This window comes from Lolium perenne, chromosome 2 (genome assembly GCF_019359855.2).
Source record: "Lolium perenne isolate Kyuss_39 chromosome 2, Kyuss_2.0, whole genome shotgun sequence".
NCBI lineage: Eukaryota > Viridiplantae > Streptophyta > Magnoliopsida > Poales > Poaceae > Lolium > Lolium perenne.
This window is the reverse complement of record NC_067245.2, coordinates 106153379-106167496: the sequence shown is the minus strand read 5'-3', so window position 1 is coordinate 106167496 and position 14118 is coordinate 106153379. Positions and strand designations below refer to the sequence as shown.

Genomic DNA, 14118 nt, shown 5'->3' with positions numbered 1-14118 from the left:
AATGGAAAGCGGCGGTGGTAATGGAGAAGGAAAAGGGAGTTTGGACTTAGTGGGCCTTTGTGTGAGCCTCCGAGCATTCTTTCCCCACGAAAAAGGAAAAGATTAACAAATGATGACAAATTTCGCTAAAAAAAAGATGACAAACTCCCTAGGTCCCTTTTTCCCGTCGGCGATCTCAAGACGTGCCCATCAATATCCGATGCTAAGCACTCGGCAGCATACTTCCGGCGATGCAACGCAAACGCCGGCCATTCCTCCTCCTCCGAGGACAAACCACTTGGCGGTGGTCGGTGGAGGAGCGTCGAGCTCCGATGAAGGATGCGAAGATGGGCCTCCATCCTAGAGGTAGAGTAGGAGCCGCCATGTTGGCCAAGGTTAGGTGTTCCGTTCAAAGGAGCCCTGTAAGAGCAACTCTATAGCATCTCGAAGGCAATCGTCATTGTAGAGCTTGAGGAGTAGCCGCTCCGCTGCCGCTTCCTCCTCGCCACCACGGCAAGCCAGGGGAAGTTTCAGCCGAGCTCTCCACCTCGAGTAGCACCGACGAAGAGGACATGATCTACCTCCCAGATCCAAAACTAGTGCACCTCGCCTCGTCCCCCCTCCCCCGCCACCAAGGCCGGCCATGAGAGAAGCAGCAGGGCACCTCCCTGCTCCGATTTGGCCCTCCTCCTCGCCACCACAGCCGGCTAGGAGAGCTTCTTCTTCGTAGCAACATTGGGGAGGAATACAACATGTGGCCACCAAGTTATTGAGGAATACGACACCACCCTCACCACGACCTCTTTCCACCCATAGGAGTAGAGGCGGGGCAAGCAGCAACCCTATGTTAGCGTCGATCCGACGACGAAGATCGGAGCCACCGTCTTCGCTACGCCCAAACACAAGCATCATCAAGCCAAAAATGAAGAAGAAAACCTAGAAATCTACTCAACTACACTGGCGACAAACCTAAGCCAACTCCCACCTCTCACATCAGGCCCACTGGCCGCAGGTGGCAGCAGCATAAAAGGCGCCGCTCCACGCTGCCCAGCAAATACACAGCTCATAAATCCACGCCGGCCAAAAGTAAATAAATAATCCATAAATAAATAATCACGCTCCCCGTCTTCTCTGTCCTCTCTCCCCTCCCCCTCTGCTCGCTCGCTGCGGCTCACCTCTCTCTCCCCTCCCTCCGCCGGCCGCTGCCGCTGCGTGTTCTCCTCCCCCCTCCGATGGCGTCTGCCCAGGTACGCGCTGCTTCGGTTGCACTCGGTCTCACTTCCGCTTCGCGGTTCTGGCGTCTGTTCGATGCTAGGGTTTGATTGATTCGTGAGTAGTTTGGTGCTGCTTCGCAGATGGAGAACCGCGGCGCGTTCGGAACGAAGAGGTCGCGGAATGACGGTGAGATTCAACGCAAACACCCTCCTCTCATCTATTGCTGCTTGCTGCTGTTGCCCGTCTTGCTAGGGTTGGGTATTGGGCTGAGTTGGGGATCTTCTCGGGTAGGGTTTGGTGGATGAGGGATTCATCGTGAGACGTGCGTAGAATTGTTTATAGAGTGTACAGATTGTGAGGTGTGTGCGGGTGGTATGGAATTCCGAGCTTGGATCGTGTGAGATAAAAGGGGGGCAGAGTACATGAATGAATGTAATGTAGGGTTATCTATCAGTGTAATCTTGTATGTGCATCCCTTGTGTGGTTAAGGTTGCACCTCTTTTAATTAGTCCCTGGGAGATTGTAAGTATCTTCTTACCAAAAGAAAAATGTAAAGCCATGTAACATAGGAAAATGGTCGCTCACGTGGCCTGAACTGTGGTTTCATTATTACGAATTGTGTTATAGAGTTAAATGTTTTTTTAGTATACCATCTTTAAGTTTCGTATGTGTATTTTACCGTCTTGCAGTTTTCTTTCTTTCGAAGAGAGGAAACTCATTGTACTGTCTTGTTTTTACCTGAGTGCTTTTTGGTTAAAAGAAAGTCCTACTGTTTTCAGTGTCTGTCAGGGAGGGGGACTGGAGTTGTCATCAGTGTGGTAATGTCAACTTCAGTTTTAGAAATGCTTGCAACCGTGGATCCTGTGGTGCGCCCCGTCCGTCACCGAGTCCAAGCCCAGTAAGTTGTTGTAGATTCCCCAAGTAATGTCATTACTGGTATGTGGTGTCCACAAGTAGAGCTTCTTTTGTTTCCCTTTTTCCTGGTTAGACATTCGTATATTGACTTTGGTCATCGTTTGTAGCTTCACTACTTCTGCAATCACTAATCTGTATGTACAAACAATTGTCCTGACTTTTTTGGGTGTATATACAAATAGCAAAGTTAAGATGAACTTTTCCGTCGTTGTTATAAGGCAAACAGTTGACCTAACCTAACCTAGCAGGCATATGCGTATTATATACGTTCCGTTACAGCATTAACCTTTTTTCAGTTGACCTCGTAAAAGTAAGGATTGATGTGAAAATCACATGAAGGTGGACAAAGTAATGCTGCCATTTCTGCAATATTGAGTTATACTTTGTTTAATTTGCAGAGAATGATGCCAGCTCCTGCTGGTGGTGGATATGATCGGTCGCCTCTATTTTACGGTAGTGCTGGTGCCCCGCCGCCTCACATGCCTAATGGATCTGCTAGCTATGGTTCTCCATATCCACAAATTGGATTGCGATATGGTTATGGTCCACCAGTAGGACCTCCTGGCTCATATGGTCTCATTTCTTCTTATGGTCAACCTGGACCAATGGGAGGTCCAATGGGTGGTGTGTCTCTTTCTCAAATCAGAGTTTTTCTCATTTCAGTGTAGACTCGGAATGGCTTATGATTCCCCTTTTAATTGTTGCAGGGATGGGTTATGCACATGGACCTGAGTTGGGTCGATATGGCCCTGAATTGGGTCGATACGGCCCTGACTTGGGTCGATACAACTATGGATTTAGAGGATCTCCTATGCCGGTTTGTATTCACTATTGACCATAGACTTGTTATGCTTTTTTTTTTTCTATTGGTCTTCTCTTTTGGTGGAATATATGACCTTCTTATCTGTGCGTGAAGGTTTCTAGCCCATGGTCTGGTGGAGCATTACCGGAAAATAATGACACCACTGCTTCACGAAAGCGTCGGGGAGGTAAGCTATGTTATCTTTATATTCTTTTGTATTCCTTTTCTTGCACTAAAGCCTCTGTACGTTTGTTTTTTAGTGTTTCATGGTGCATTCCTAAGATATCAACATTAAGTAATGTAACAAATGTTTAAAGGAGATAATGAACTTTTGCTCTTGTTATGTTATTATTTACTTAAACATGAAGTGGCAATAGGTCCTACTATGCTCTGGCATTACTGTAGTTTTCTTCCTTTGTAGTTTGGCCCTGAATTGTTTTCTTTGCCATTTGCAATATTATGTGCCATTGTGCCACATGGACTGCAGCAAGAAACTGACAGTTCATTTACCCGTCTATTGAGTTCTTTCTTATGTAAGTTCTCATTTATAGGCCCAGATGGACTGTCTGAGGGTGACTGGGAATGCCCAACATGTAAAAATGTCAATTTTGCCTTCAGAAACACTTGCAACATGAAGAAATGTGGAGCTCCAAGACCGACCTCTGTAAGCATCGTACACTTTTTCTTGAATTGTTAGAAAATACCAGGTTAACTTGTTAGACAAAAAGTCTGGGAGCACGTGTGTATTCTTTCATGTAATTATGGGTTTCCTCTCTGACAGGGAGCTAACTCGAGCTCAGCTCGCAAAGACAAGGATGCTCCAGAAGGGAGCTGGACCTGTCCTGAATGTAATAACCTGAATTACCCCTTCCGCACGGTGTGCAATCGGAAAGGATGCTCAAGCGATAAGCCAACCTCGCCAAACAACTAGTACACTGCAACCTTGATGACAACCATTGTCACAACATTGTTGTATTCTAGTCATACAGGTTTAATGTAAACTGCACAAATGTGTTCCATGTAGACAAAGATCTATTGTGTTCGATTGTATCTTCCCAATTTCCATTGACAGTGAACCAGCCTTTATACTTGCCACAGAGATTCACAGATATAACATTCAGATCAATTACATATAATGGTCCATGAACTGTTGTCTTGTTGATATTGACCTCGTAATGTAGAGTGAATGCCCTCCCCTGGTTTCCTGGAACCAGTTGACGTGACTCCTGCCCTGCAGCCCACCTCGGATAGATCTGAGGAATACGTCCAAATCTGATTGACTGGTCACTGTTTCTTTTGAAGCCAGCCTCACCATGCTTTCTCCATTCTCCCACCACTAATCCGTGCCGACCCAGACCAGCCACTAAACCAAACGCACCACTGTTTGGCCGATAGATTTTCCTTTTAGTTAATCATCGAGCTACATTTACATTTCTCTCCAGAGGCTTGAATGCATGTACGAGTAGTAATCTTACCATTTCTGCCAACTTGTAAATACATATGTAACTGCCCCTAATCTGATTCAAATTTACAACCTCAGAACTAAGAGCAGACGGCCCTATCTGAATAGCATCGGTATACATATATGCCTACAACATTGCAATAGAACAAATATAATCTTCACCTCTCATCAGCACTATTCTCACTAGTTAGATGCCGACACACTTTGCCCATCTGAACCAGCACGAAATCTTCTTGGGCAAGCGGTAAGGATCCAATGATGCAGGATCCATCTCCAGGGATTTGGGATCTGACCAGATGTACACCCCTCGTTCTTGCTTGCTCCCCGGCACCGTATTATCAAGGATCAACGCGACAACAAGAGCAACCACCACGTTGATGGATAGAAGAGCATTCACTGCATAATTAAGCTGGAGAATGATACGAGGATTAGTCCACTTCAAGTTTCAGAAGCGCTGGACTTGATTAACCTTGCAGCACAGTTCGGTTAAGAGAGAAAAAACTTACCCCATTGCTAGCCGTACGAACTGGCCCACTCGATGCTGCAGCGTACGGAAGGAGATAACCCGGTAGAATGAGATTAGAGCTGGGTTCATATTGCTGAAAGTATGCGGGGACGGACAGGGAGATGAACAGGGTAAACCCAACGATTATCATGTTTCTTGAGCTTACGGCTTCAGTATAACGCAGTGTGGACAGGCCAAGAGCGACAATAAGCGCCCATGTGAAGCAAAGAACAGAGGCAGCCAAAGCAACAGGGATAGAAGCAAGGAGGGCTCCAATTTTTCCTGCAGCCAAAGGAATTCAGACGTGAGCAATCTATAACTAGTGAATGCCAAAATCAATCATGCACAAATATTAGACCATACCAAAGAATGAAAAAATAACCAGCAAGGCTGCCCCAAGCTGCAAAGCTCTCCGGCTGGCCATTTTGGTCGTGTCAAGGGTATGGATGTTCTCTGTTAATGTTGTCGATCCTGTTCCTGTACCCCACAGTCCGGCAATAAAAGTAGAAATCCCCTCGAGGCCAATCCCTCTGCTAACAACTCCACGTGTTGGAGGGCTTAAATTGACTAGCAACGAAGCAGCATGATATGATGAAAGCTGCAGAAGTAATAGTGAGTTTAGTTCGTTGTTGTGAATATTTATTTGAGACAAAGGATATCTGCTTTGATAGAGCGCTGTCAGAAACTACTTACCGAATCAACTGATGCAACTACTGAAACTATCATCATAATGATAGCTGTTTTGAAATGAAATGTAGGAGGGCCCCACTGGAATGGATAGGGAACCCTCACCCAGGCAGCAGTTTTCCAAGCATCAGAAACATCAGTTCGACAACGCCTCATGATATCTGCATGTCTTCTGCATGAATCCAATAATATATTCGAACTGGGTACACTTGAACTACAGCCCTTGAAGTTATATGCTCCACCGGCAGTTAGGAAGAATGCATACGCCCATATAATGCCAACACTTAGTGGCACCTGCCAACAACAGATCCCACTTCAGTTAGAAGGGATCAAAAATACTGGTTCATAGGAGTTGATGTTAGTAAACCATCTACACAACAACCAATCTACATGGATAGAGGATTAGAGAAGTACCGCGTAGATGAGGAAGATACGGTTTCCAAACAGAGATATTTTTCTCAGGTACTGCAAGGCAGAAGTGCAGTGATCAGTATGATGTGGAGCGATACAAATGAAACAAAAAACCACCTGTGGTGGCAACAATAACACTACATGCATTAAAATGCGGAAGCAAGGAAAATAAAATGAGACAGTCAGCATTGTCAGTTGTTAAAAAGAAGAGGATCTCTAAGGCATACCAGGGTGCACAGAAGAAGCAATACAATGAGGGGCATGCTGATTTCTACACAACTACCAGCCTGAGGGAAGCCATAACTGAAAAACGCCAAACCCACTGCAGCAATAGTTGGTGCCACGACGACTGGGTTTATCAACCTGTAATACCGTAATTAGATGCAAACATACTTTATATTCATTGTGTGTGTCCTAGGATGGTAATGTCATATGACGACTTTCTTCACATACCTCAGAAGCAGTGACATAAGACCACTGTACCCCAAGATTATTTGGAAAACTGAACCAACAAGTATAGCCCCCTGTAATTCCCTCATTATGTGCTTGAATTTCTGCAAGTAATAAAGAATGAATGCTAAATCAAGAGATATGATGCATAATGAAAGGCTCTTGGTCCGAAGATTAAAATGGTGAAACTTTGTTTTGAAATACTCACTAAGATATGTCTAGATACATCTATATTAGTGGCAACTAATATGGATCGGAAGAAGTAGTACAATGCTAAATCCTCACTAAGGTGAAAACTTCAATCCAGCACAGAAAATTTTGGTGTGGAATGTCATTTGCCACTAAATATGAAACTACATAGTACAAGCACAGTCCACTTAAGACATCTTGTCGCCACAAGCTACATATCCTCAACAAGGGAATATAGAACCACACCCTTAAAAGAGAAGAATAAAGCTCGAAAGTGGTTATTTTAGATTTTTTGATGCTGTGGATGTATGCAGAATGTCTTTGCTACTAGACATTATCATTATTATCCTATTTTTACGGTGATAGCTATTTCATATGCTTTTATATCACGAAGTACCAAAATACCCATGGTACTCAAAGTTTCATTATTCAGATTTACGTTTCTAAGAAAATTATTTTGCACTTCCAGGAATCAATGTTACCATTCCCACTTAAATGTATATTTATCAGTCAACTTTATACACCAGATTTTGTGAAATAATTCTACTATTTAGCTCCCTCACACAAACAATTCAGTATATGAATCACTTTATCAGCACAGGTTGTATAGGTTCAATATTGTATTATAAAAACCTAATGATACAATAACAGGTGAGCTTTCACGCTATGATATTGTCCCATTTAAGTTCCTGAGATTCGAAGCAATGTGTCCATTGCATCATCTATCATTAACGTTTGAGAAAAAGTAGAAAAATATATTAAAATGGGGATCTAGAATTCGAGCATACATCTGCACTTAGATTTCTGAATTCTTCAGAGTTCGCGATCACCAATGCAGGAGCCAAATAAACAAATGAACTTCCTTGAATCAATGGAAGCCGAGAACCAAGAAAAGTATGGAGTATTGTCGTGAGACCAGATACTAATAACATGGTGGATATGACTGTTGCTGTGTCCACCTGCCACACGAAAGGAGTTTATTATTTGAAGGCAGTTCTCCAGCTAAATGCAAATAAGGGTAGTTAAGAAAGGAAGGGAAGGTCCTACATCAGATCCGCCCATGGTTGGTACCATTATCAAAGGAATAAATACAAGTGAACCAGCTATTGACAAGTAATGTTGTATGCCATAAAATACGAGGAGACCTGCAATGGAAAGATAAAATTTAGTGAATGACTGCCCCTGCAGTTTCTGTCAGATTGACATCAAATTCGTCAAAAAGTAAGAGAATAGAAAGTCAAATGTGTAGTGTGTTACATCACAAGGTTTTAAATGAAGTTGAAAAACGTGTGCCCTACAATACGCTAAACCTATTTCATCCTAAGAAATCATAAGGTAAAATCAGCTATACTAAAAGTATCTTTTAAATATTGGAATGCCCCTTCAAAGTTGAAGTAAGTATGAACCCACAGAAGAAGCCCAAGACCTAATCCAATGCCCAAAGCAGTTCATTTACTGCTATATCTAGGGAGACATCAATAAAGCCAAAGTAATCAGTAGTCGCTATGCTTCGATTATTTAGATATAACTGGGAAAATAAGAGTATCAGGTAACACTATTATTAGATGCAGGCTGGGCAGAATAACCTTAACATTCTTTTAACATAATAAGGTAAGTATGACAAAGGACACATGCAGTACTTTCACATTTCTGGTGCTTGTCTCTTAAAGTATGATGCAAATGGTTATAGAAATGACCAGTACAGTAGCATCATCAAAAAATAACTTACCATGCACAAAGTTGTAATTGTTAATAGTTGATTCTTTCTATGCATGGAAAAAAAGGTAAATTTGGCTGATATGTCATATTTTCAGTTTTTTTACGGGATATCACTATCTACCCAACAATATGAGACTACAGATATTTTTCAAGGTTTTAAATAGCGCGCAATTTCGCCGGTTTTAGCGCGTAATAGCAGATTTGGACCCTCCACGCTACATTTGACAGAAAATGGTCGCTACGGTGCTAAACAGAAAATAACACGCTAAATCGTGCTAAATCGCGCTAAAACACATAACACGTAGCAGCGCTAAAACGACGCCGTAGGCAAATCACTCACGTTAGAGCTGACTAGAACCTCCTCCTCATCCTGATTTGTAGATGCGTAGATGTATTGAACTATTGATGTGTAGATGACTAGATTGGTAGTGTACAAGCTATTCTCCGATTTGTAGATGAAGCCATGCATTCTTCTTCCGATTCTGAATGAGTGCTTTCATTTCTGTTGTTGCCTCCTTGGCTCTTAAATTATAATGTTAGTATATCTTTAAAAATGTTGTCTTTAATTTGGTCCTGAGAATCTACTTTAAACGATTTGGTTATGCAATTAGTCTCCTGGAAAAGATTTTAGTTGTTGCAATCCTTAACATTTGCATATCTTTTTGCAAAACGCTATTTTATATATAGCGCGCTATAACGCGCTATAACGTGCATAGCGTTTGGAGAAGGTTCTCGCTAAATGAAATAGCGCGCTATTTAAAACCTTGATATTTTTATGACCATCTGCGCCACTTGGGAGGGAACCAGGGAAGCACAGAAAGCAAACACCGCAGCTGCACATACACATTGGTACACATTGGGAGGGTTGACATGTTTTTGGCATCCTTTTTCATACTTTTGGTGTTGAAAATTTAAAGCTGGCTAAAAAGGCAATGCAGGTACCAAAAGCAAACAGAATGAATTATTTTAGTTTGGTTCATATATAAAATCATGCATCATGCAAGCATTGAAATTAGTGGAAGTAATACATCAAATCACATTCAAGTCACAACTACAGAAAAGTAAGCAAGTTCCAAATTAGTGGAATGTGTAGAAGCAAAAGGGCTCAAATTAATCCCACATTCCAGATGTGAAGGATCATAGTAGGTAGTCATAATAATAACAATTACACACATGAAGACACGGCCACCATCATTATCAGTATACTCGACCTCGAACATCACTATCACAATCAGAAAGTCTAGAGCGTTTGTGTGAAATGTAGCTCTCCCCTATGTTGGGCATCAAATCATTGCATCACAGGCAATAGTTTGAAGCTCCAGAACACAATGATCAGAATTAGCCACTACTAGAACCAACTGGAATGTCAAGAGCAAGAGGTTCCAATTAATCCCACATATATTGTCTAATCGAGCTTGGCAAATTGCATATAGACAGAGGTGAAGGATCAACTCCAGCAATGTCTTCGGTGTATTTTAAGAGTATATACTTAGTGTAGGCGCTCATAATAAATAAATAATAATGATACGACTTGAAGACGTTATGGCCACAATCACTATCAGTAATTCAGTATGATTATTCCTGGCTACTCGAGCTTGAACATCACTATCGCAATGAGAAAGACTAAAGCCTAGAGTGTCGGTGTTACTAGCTCTGAGTTCGTCATCAAATCGCTGCATCACAGGGAATACTAGTTGGGTAGCGGAAGAACGGGGAAACTCACCCCAGCCTGGGTTCTCGGCGACGGCGCAGCGGAGCCCCGACGCCCGACTAAGAGGCGCGGCCTCTCCCTCTTGGGCACCGTGGGCAACACCGTCCTCCTCCTCGTTGGCCCACTGCTCCTGGTAGTAGGCAGCGAGCTCGGCGTCCCTGTCCTCCTCCTCCTTCTTCTTCCTCCTGGCCTCGGCCTCCTCTGCCTTGCGCTTCGCGTCGGCCTCCTCGGCCTTCTTCCTGGCATCCGCGTCAGCGCGGACGCCGCCGTTGGCGTTCCTGCCCGCATTGAGCGGCTCCGTCTCGCCGAGCTGGCGGTCGGCGCCGTTCCTCCTCCCGCGCCCTCCTCCCCTGGGCGCTTCGGGCTCGGCGGACAGCTCGACGGGAGCAGCGGCGGTGGCCGCGGCGGCAGGGGGGATCTCGAGCTCGCCGCGGAGGTCGATGCGGCGGCGGGGGCGGGCGTTGCGGGCGCGGTCGAGGTCGACGGGCGGCGCCGGATCGGGGCCAAACTCGGGTTCCGGCTCCGGGTCCCGCTCCGGCGGGCGCGGCGGGCGGCGGGAGGCGGCCGGGGGAGGAGGGGGTGGCGGGGGGTGCGCGGTGGCGGTGGAGGAGCTGGAGACGGCGGACTCGCCGGAGAAGAAGGCGGAGGGGTGGAAGCCGGTGCGGCGCGCCCAGGAGCGCAGCTCCCGCGGGTTGTGGTCGGTGTTGTTCCCCGTGAAGGGCGGCACCCGCGGGTCGTCGTCCCCGCCGCCTCCGGGCGCGGGGGGCGCCGCGCCGCGGCCGGTGGTTCGCCGGGAGCTAGGCATCGCCGGCGCGCGCGGCGGCCCAGCTCGAGGTCGAGTAGTGTGGAAGCGAAGCGAAGTGGCCGCTAGCTAGCAGTAGCAGCGAGTGAGGAGTGAGGAGAGAGAGAGGGACGGGTACCACGTCGCTTTAAAACGCAGCCGTCGTCGGGGAAAGGTAGAGGAGAACGGTTGTTGTGTCGCTGACAGGGGCTGGTCCACCGGGGACGACGGTTGGTGGGACCCGGACGGCAGTGACGTGGCGGTAGTTGGCGCGGGCGTGTGCGGGCGGATCGTGGGGTGTCTAGTCGTCGCCGAGGGAGAAAGGGGATACAGGTTGCAAGAGCCAAGAGAGAGACGTTGCAAGAAATCACAAAGATATTTCGTTTATAAAATGATGATCTAGGTCAAAAAGGCATCGAGATGCGGCTGTACTCCACTGATGATGATTAGCAGCTGTAATCGTCTATCCGAAATTTAGATTAGTAGTGAGGTTTGGTGGTGAGCGAAATGGGTGGTGATCTAGTCTAGTCTAGGGAGAGTGTGGTGGTGGACATTGTCGCTGTCTGCACGTACGTACGTACGCACGCGCTGCTGCGTCAACAGCTGTCGGTTGGGCTCAGACGGGTGGGTGCAGCCTTGTTTGCGACGTCGCGTCGCATACTACCATACTACCAAATTGGGCACTTTCTTCTTAATTAATAGATGATTTCTTCTTAATTAATAGATGAGGCAAAGCTTTTGCCTCCGTTTCAAAAAAAAAAATATATATATATCATTTTGCGGGTACAGCGATCCATGGATGGATCTGCATGCTCACCCGGAGCAGCCGGAGTTGGTGCATCATCTCCGGTTCCTCTCGCTGTTCATTAATCTATGATCTACCTGGTTACGATGGTTATCAAATTCCACATACACGGCCATCTCCAAACGTGGCCACCATTTCAGACACAAACTGTCTTCGTTTTAGTTGGACATGACAGAGGTCCTTGTCCTTTCTTTATCTGTTTCAGTGTGCAGGTGAATCCAAGGCCACCATCCATTTCTTTTTCTTTTTCGAAATTCATAAAACTAAACTAGACAAACATAGATAAAAACTACTGTAGATAAACATGAACTTTAAACTAGGTAGTCATTAAAAATAATTGCATATACACAAAAACCCTAGGTAATCTCGGGGTGGCCTAGAGGTCATCCTCGATTTCAACCTTGATGATGACAAGCGTCAAAGACATTGTTGTTAGTGAGAAGGCCGGTGCCCACTATGGGGTCACGGGGTGTGCGCTTGCTCCATGGTGATAAATGCGCTTGCACCCACAAGGAGTACTCCGTCGGTGGGATAGCCGGTGCCATGACCCTCGTCTCTGCCTCTAGAGCAATCTCCCTCTCAGCTGCGTCAGCGACCGCCTATGTCGCCTCCACCTACTTCACCGGCCACCACGAGCAGGTGGAGTTCACAACCTCGTCCTCCTCCTCCACTGGGGCAGGCACAGTGGATGCGAAGAAGGTTTGTCGATGCATGTAGCTCTCCCACTTGAACCGGCGGGCGTCGACGCGCAGTTCCGCCAACAAAAGGGCAAGATACAGGTAGATATCTCTCCGCGAGAACCCTTCTAGGATTCAGGTGCCACCAGGTCGACAGGTGGGCATCCCTCCACGACATAGGCGAGCCCGCCTCCCAGAACACGCACAGACTCGATCGACACATTCACAAGCTTGCGTATCCCTATTGGGGTCGAGCAGAAGGGTGCGGCAAGCTGCAAAGGATGAGGCCTCGTGGTCGTGCTTCCCTTTGGCTAGGAACCACTTCTTCGGGCCCATGGCGGTGGGGGGGGCTAGGGTTTGAGTGTCGTTCGTTGTGGGAGGGGGCCATGGGAGTATGCACAGGGTGGGCCGTGGCCCACCCTAAATTTTCTGAAATTTCTTTACTACCCCTAGTCTACTGCTTCAGAACATGATCCAATTGGCCTTTTCCCTATGTATCGATCGTTCCAGGCTTCCAGATCGCGTCTGCCAGGGTGCGTTGAGGCGGCCGATTCCTTTCCTATCCCCGCTTCTCTCTCGACTCTCTCTAGAGTCTAGGCTGACGGAAAGGGCAAACGAAGCGAGACCTAATTTCGTCGCCGGCCGCCTCCTTCGCCTCCTTGCCCCATCTTTGATTTCCCCTGTAGGTTGCATCCCCTCGCCAGCTCGGCCGCTCCCCAGTTCTGGCCTAGAGGCACTCGGCCACTCGCCGCTCGGCCCAGGCAAGACCAGAGCAGGGGCAATGCTGGCTACAACAGGCCAGTAGGTGTGCTCTTTGTCACTTTGTGCCCCAAAAATCCCCAATACGGCCAGTGAATACTGAATAGAAAATTGGTTTGCATTTTTGCGTGACTGTCATTCCACTGGATGATGTATTGCTATAGAAACCGAACGCGGGAATAGAAAATATTTCCCAATTTATTTCCCAACTAGAAAAATACTTACATGCTACAAAATCACTTTAATGGGAATATAAAATATTAATTTCCCAACTACAAAATCATGGTATATTTCTATCACGTAAGACTATTCTCCTGTTTTGAACTATTTAGATCGTGTAGCCTTTTATATTATTTATTTGGAAAACTTTTATCACAACCACGGGAGTGCAAAAAAAAAATTTAAGGTGTGCCCACCCTTCTAATTTTTCCTGCGTCCGCCACTGGGGGGCAGTGGTGCCCGGCGACAACCTGCATTTGAAAAGAACCAGGTGTGGTTGGTGGGCTACAAACTGGGGAGGACATAGTGTATGTTCATCCTCATCCACGTGGACGCAAAACATGACTAGATTTAGGATAAAACAGAGTCCACCCAGACGAAGAATACGACATGTCATAAAATGGGTTGCCTCGTTTGACATGCCCGACTATCCACATAGACGCTTCAGGCCTCGTTTGGTGCTAGTGTATTTGTGTGTGTTAGTGGGTGTTTCACGGAGAGTATTTGGTGAAAATATACTCTTCTCTTGATCGCATCACAGCGCGAACCTACATACACATTTCGTCTCTGCTAATTTGACTCACATCTTACACGGCAACACGGCGTGGCACACAACTCTACGCGGTCTTCCCGTGTGAACATAGCGCCCGACGCGGGGCCGTGGCCTGGGTCCCGCCACCAACGTACGGACGAGTTTGATCGCGGGAGGGGCCTGTACTATGGAGCTGTGCCACGCCATCAAGTACTCAAGTGTAAAAAACGCGGGGGCACCTCGCGTCTCAATCCTGCTGTGATCCGACGAGTTTTGCGTCCCAAACTCGATTTTACTCGG

At 46.3% G+C, this 14118-nt stretch overlaps 2 protein-coding genes across 3 annotated transcripts; one reads left to right on the top strand and one right to left on the bottom strand.

The window, feature by feature from the left end:
* Nucleotides 1–1083: 1083 nt before the first annotated feature.
* Nucleotides 1084–4058, top strand: LOC127333736 (ranBP2-type zinc finger protein At1g67325). 2 transcript variants are annotated; one of them, XM_051360163.2, is made up of 8 exons: nt 1084–1226; nt 1335–1380; nt 1974–2092; nt 2508–2733; nt 2817–2926; nt 3026–3098; nt 3463–3575; nt 3693–4058. In XM_051360163.2, the coding sequence occupies exons 1-8, from the start codon at nt 1212–1214 to the stop codon at nt 3840–3842; spliced, it is 852 nt and encodes a 283-aa protein (XP_051216123.1). In that variant the 5' UTR covers nt 1084–1211; the 3' UTR covers nt 3843–4058. The 2 variants fall into 2 exon arrangements, with proteins under 2 accessions (XP_051216123.1, XP_051216122.1); XM_051360162.2 differs by having other exon boundaries at nt 1102–1226; nt 1317–1380.
* Nucleotides 4059–4275: 217 nt separating this feature from the next.
* On the bottom strand, nt 4276–10942 carry LOC127333735 (nucleobase-ascorbate transporter 11). Its single transcript, XM_051360161.2, has 10 exons — nt 10058–10942; nt 7663–7760; nt 7404–7574; nt 6430–6530; nt 6204–6339; nt 5980–6030; nt 5572–5859; nt 5242–5476; nt 4880–5160; nt 4276–4782 (listed from the first exon to the last, which is right to left on the bottom strand). Exons 1-10 carry the CDS (start codon nt 10848–10850, stop codon nt 4561–4563), a joined length of 2376 nt encoding a protein of 791 aa, XP_051216121.1. The 5' UTR covers nt 10851–10942; the 3' UTR covers nt 4276–4560.
* Nucleotides 10943–14118: the final 3176 nt, after the last annotated feature.

Coding starts and splice junctions, on each gene's coding strand:
- LOC127333735 (XM_051360161.2), bottom strand. CDS start 10,850: ATGCCTAGCTCCCGGCGAACCACCGGCCGCGGCGCGGCGCCCCCCGCG. Junction 5,860..5,979: donor GTATCTTCCTCATCTACGCG/GTACTTCTCTAA, acceptor TGTTGTTGGCAG/GTGCCACTAAGTGTTGGCAT. Junction 5,161..5,241: donor GGTTATTTTTTCATTCTTTG/GTATGGTCTAAT, acceptor CTTTGGCTGCAG/GAAAAATTGGAGCCCTCCTT.
- LOC127333736 (XM_051360162.2), top strand. Junction 2,093..2,507: donor CGTCACCGAGTCCAAGCCCA/GTAAGTTGTTGT, acceptor TTTAATTTGCAG/AGAATGATGCCAGCTCCTGC. Junction 2,734..2,816: donor AATGGGAGGTCCAATGGGTG/GTGTGTCTCTTT, acceptor TAATTGTTGCAG/GGATGGGTTATGCACATGGA.